General features: G+C 33.9%; 1 protein-coding gene across 1 annotated transcript; it reads right to left on the bottom strand.

The window, feature by feature from the left end:
- Positions 1-2,109: 2,109 nt before the first annotated feature.
- On the bottom strand, positions 2,110-4,412 carry LOC132040130 (polygalacturonase-like). The gene is made up of 4 exons (XM_059430746.1): positions 3,966-4,412; positions 3,250-3,539; positions 2,684-2,912; positions 2,110-2,581 (listed from the first exon to the last, which is right to left on the bottom strand). Exons 1-4 carry the CDS (start codon positions 4,410-4,412, stop codon positions 2,363-2,365), a joined length of 1,185 nt encoding a protein of 394 aa, XP_059286729.1. The 3' UTR covers positions 2,110-2,362.
- Between the last annotated feature and the right edge of the window lie 645 nt (positions 4,413-5,057).

The raw sequence follows: 5,057 nt of genomic DNA, 5'->3' as shown, positions 1-5,057 counted from the left end.
TAGGCTAAATTATTTATACACATTTTAGCAGTTATTGCAACATATTAGTACAAAAGTTGCGACAATTGCATAAATTGTTGCAAGTGTTGCAAAAAGTACGACAACTGTTGCAATAAATTCAGAAGCTCTTATACAACATCTTTGGCACTTGTTGCAACAACTGTAACTGCTATCAAATTGTGGAAAATCAGCAATTATACCCAGATGAATAATTGAAATAAAACAACATTATTTTACTTACCATGAACCCCTACTTACCAAATGAACATAAATAATCCATGAAGTAATTCTCAATGCTACACGAATGAAATTCGGTCCGACAGTTACGTAAATCGGGTGAGTTGTTTTCTTCTTTTTTCTTGAGCAATTTTTTTCTAAATAAAAGAAGAAAGCGGCAGCAACAGCAAAAGAGGGGGAGGGGGTGGGACTGTGGGTGGGTCGAGTAAGAAACAAAAAAAAAAAAAATTCAAAACTTCTTTTCAAGAATTTTTTTTGGCGTGGGGGGTGGGTGGGTGGTGCAAAAAACCAAAAGCAAAATTTTTTTTTTTAAAAAAAATTAATTTGTGTGGGTGGGTGGAGTAAGAAACCAAAAAAAAAAAAAATTCAAAACTTCTTTTCAAGATTTTTTTTTGGGGCGGTTGGGGGGGGGGGGAGGGGGGCTGCAAAAAACCAAAACCAAAAACTTTTTTTTTAAAAACCAAAATTAATTTTTTTTGGGAGGTGAAGGTGGTGGGTTTTTGGGTCACGGGGGTGGGAGGGAGGGGGGGTGCTGGAGGAAAAACAAAAAAAAAAAAAAATTCAAAACTTTTTTTTTTTTTTTGGTGGGGTTTTTTTTGGGGGGGGGGGGGGGGGGGGGGGGGGAGGCTAGTGTAAAAAAAAATCAAAATTAAAAAAAATTGTTTTTTTGGGGTGTGGGGGGGGGGGGGGGGGGGGCACTGGTGTGTTTTTTGGGATTTCTTTCCCACCAATTTTAGGTAATTAGGATTTTATTAAGTTGGGTCAAAGTGTTAAAAATAAAACTTGGGGCAAAGTCTTAAAAATAAAGCTTAGGGTCAAAGTGTTAAAAACAAAACTATTGGGCAAGTCCAAAACTCCTTCATCACTAATCAAAAAATTATCACCTCTACTCAATAAAAAATACTTACTATACCTCCACTTAATTACGAAACTTAAAAGTCACTTATAATTAAATGCCCCGAGTAATTTACATAAAATTACTATAGTGCCTCGATATTTATAGTAATCCTTCTAACAAGGGGCGGAGCTAGGTTGGGCCGAGGGGGTTCATCCCCTTTGACCAATAATTACACTGTATATACAAAGATTAAATTTATTTTTTATGTATATATAGTAGTGTTGAACCCCCCGGGCTTCTTTATATATTTATTTCTTTACAATTTTGAACCCCTTTAGTAAAAATTCTGGCTCCACCACTGCTTATAACATGTACTCCCTCCCTTCACTTTTACTTGTCCACTATTAAAATAGATTTTCACATTTACTTGTCACTTTTAGCATATCAAGAAAAGACAATTTATTTTTTTCTATTTTACCCATAGTATTAATTACTCACTTCAAATCATTTTTCAAATCCAATAAAAATATGCCTCAATTAATATGAGTACATTGGTAAATTATGCACTTTATTTATTATTTCTTAAATAACGTGAAAAGTCCAAAGTGGGCAAGTAAAAATGAACGGAGGGAGTATACATGTACGTACTTTAATTCTAGACTTCTCATATCTCTAGTACATGAACAACTTTCATCTTTCCTAGTTCATAAACAAACTAAAATAATAGATTAACCCTTTTAATTCATGAACTAAGATAATTCATGTATCAAAAAATGAGAAAGTTATTTTCTTCTTCCAACACAAGGTTCGCTTTTCAACAACTACTTCCTTACATTTAGCAATCCCCTTTTCTTTTGCTTCAAAGTCTACCATTTTGGGAATCGAATTTTCTGTAGTTCCTATTAATTAAAATTAACAATCATTGTCACATTTGAGTAGTACAGACCTATTAAATACAAGCATTGGATAAATCCTTTCAGAGAATTAGGGGCATGCTATAAATAACATTTCAGTGTTGTACATTTCTTTAGACATTGAATAATGTTACATCATGAGGATCAATTGAACAATCATTATAACATTACAATAGAATCCAAAATACATGTGTTTAAAAGTTGGAGCTTGCTAGGCCAGCCTCCGAACAAGTAAAAGACCCAATAAAATTACATCACTATTCATCTTATTTTTTTCTAGGTACATATAATGCAAATTCAATATTCGTATAGAGTTTATTGCTTCATTCTGTATGTTTAATTACAAATACATTTTTATATATTTTCTTCTTATTTATAAGCAGCCAGTAAGTTCTTCAAAACCAGAAGCTCTTCCTCCAGCATTAACACATGAAGCTTTAGCTGAACCATCTTTGTAACTAAGTTTCACATCTTCAAGTGTTATTCCAGTACATGGATTCGTTTTGCTACAGTCTAGTTTCACTGCAACTTCTGTAGCCGATGTTCCATGTATGTCTTGATATGTTACATCACTTATCTTCACGCCCGAGCCCTAGAATAGAAAATGAGTAATGTAATTAGATTACGAGAGCATGATCTAATTTTATCACTAATCTTATCATTATTGTGCTAAATTGAATAGCTCAAACGTTACCTGATGAGGACAACTTTCGTGATTAGGGCAGTAATTTTGGTCTATGAGGATTGGGTTTTGAACATTAGCCATAACAATATGCTGAAAGAGGACACCTCTAACAAAGCCACTGCTAGGCCTTGCCCAAGTTTTCACTCTCACACCATTATCTGTTCCGGTGAAAGTAACGGTCTTAACTGTCACATTTTGAACTCCTGCCTCTTGTAACTTCCAGCCTAAACTTCCAATGCTGCATCGAACACATTAATTCTTAGTTGATAGTAATCATTATATAAACTTAACCAATTTTTTAAGTATTTAATTTCTATACATGGGTGGCATAAAGATTTTCAGGTCACTTAAAAGACAACTACATGTAAATATATGCATAAGAGGTGAAATTAGTAACCTGGAAAATAAGGTTAGTGACTTTGCTACTACAAGTTAAAATATGTTGATCGTGAAATTATCTTTATACAATCAATATATATAGGTTAAATTTTTTAACTAAATAACATACTTTAAAATGTTTATAAAAAATAGAGAGGATGTTTTAAATAGCGTACTACAAGTATTATGTCCCAAACCTGATTCCATGGCCAGGGCCACAAGCAATGCTTTCGATCCATAAGTTAGAATTTCCAGGGCCAATTGAGATGCAATCATCTCCAGTACCAATACGTGAGTTCATAATGCTGACTCCTGATGATGATTGTACATGAATTCCATCGGTGTTGGGGCTATTTCCTGGAGCTGAGACTCTCACTCCTTGTAGCTTCACATTATGGCAGCCATCAACCAAAATATGGAACATTTGACTATTTTGTGCAGTTATTCCGTTGATTATGATTTTATCCGAGTTGTAAAAGGCCAGTGCCTGCACCAAAATTCAATGCACAAAAGATTATTGTGCTAGTTTAATTTGACGTAATAACGATCCAATTCTTCTTTGGCACTACGGGTATGTTTGATGCATCAGAAACCAATTTTCCAGAAGATTTTTTTTTTCACGAGGAAGTCATATATATTAGCTGGATTTTTGTTTCTTTCGTACTGGGGAAATGACTTCCTTACTTAGCTTATCGATGGAAGTCATTTTTCTCACAAGTATTTTAACCTTTTAACTTCTTTTTATTTGATCATCCAATAAATAGTTACGTACTACATATAGGAGTATCAATATTTTGGATTCAAAAGTTTCGCCTAAATGCTCTCACATTTTGGAAGTAATATTATTATTATTATATATTTTCTACGTACGTACTAAACACTGAAAACATTTTTCATGGGAAACTTTACATACCGTAGTTCCCTTAGGACATTTCTTGCCAGAGGTCTTGCAAGCCCAAAGACCAGCACCTTGTCCATCAAAAGTTCCACCATAGATAGAAACTCCGGTGACTTTTTCGAACTTTATCCAATTTCCAGACTTGCCAATCACATTATAATCAGAAGGAGCTAAGAGAGTGCCATCAATGCGTATAGTAATAACGTTGCTCTTGCATGTTTCGCCCCTGAAGTATGCGTTGCGAATCAAGTAACTTCCACGTGGCACGTATATAGTGGCCGCACTAGTAGAAGCACAGGCTGCACTCCATGCACTCAAAAAAGCATTTGATGAGTCTGTTTTGCCATTGGATTTTGCTCCATAATTTTGGACATTGTAAATGGTATTTGTTGCTAATGATAAGTTGAAGAGAAAGATCAAGAAAAGTGGGAATATTGCTAAGAGACTAAGTTTGCACATCATCATTTTGCTAATGGAAAATTGCTAAAAAGGTTTTTGGGGGATTCAAAGAACTGATCAAATGGAGGTGATGAGGAATTGGAGTAGTTTAGGGGGATATTTATAGGCTTTGGATTGATGAGTTGTACTTTCATGGATAAATTTAAGTTAAAAAAAGTAAAGACTTTTTAATAGTTACTTTTACACTTCAATGAAAGTTAGGTTTTCTTTCCAAGTTGGTCATGTTCAGGTTTGGGAAAAAAAGACTTTAAATCATCCAACATATGCAAATCACATGACCAATTCTACAATTGTTGGCAACTTATTTTAAAGAGAAAAGTGAGGGGAAAAAGAACAATCAAATGGCGAGCTTATGTTTCTTATACACTAGTAAATTTGCTCGCGCTTCGCGCGGCTTAAAAGTCATCTTAGTAGTTTTATATAATGAGATTCATGAAAACGAAAAAGTTAGATATAAAACACAAGAAATATAATTGTGGCACCTTTCATAGGCTAAGAAATCTAATTATTTTTTTCTCTTACTTTTTCTACTCATTCTTTTAGCTTTAGTATTTAGTATATGTAAAATGTGCTGCCACTATAATTAAATGAGTTTTTTCAATGAATTAAAACTTAATATTAACTGTTTTGCATGCTACCTTTAATATT

The sequence above is a fragment of the Lycium ferocissimum genome, chromosome 12 (genome assembly GCF_029784015.1).
Source record: "Lycium ferocissimum isolate CSIRO_LF1 chromosome 12, AGI_CSIRO_Lferr_CH_V1, whole genome shotgun sequence".
NCBI classification, from domain to species: domain Eukaryota; kingdom Viridiplantae; phylum Streptophyta; class Magnoliopsida; order Solanales; family Solanaceae; genus Lycium; species Lycium ferocissimum.
This window is presented reverse-complemented; position numbering and strand designations above follow the sequence as displayed.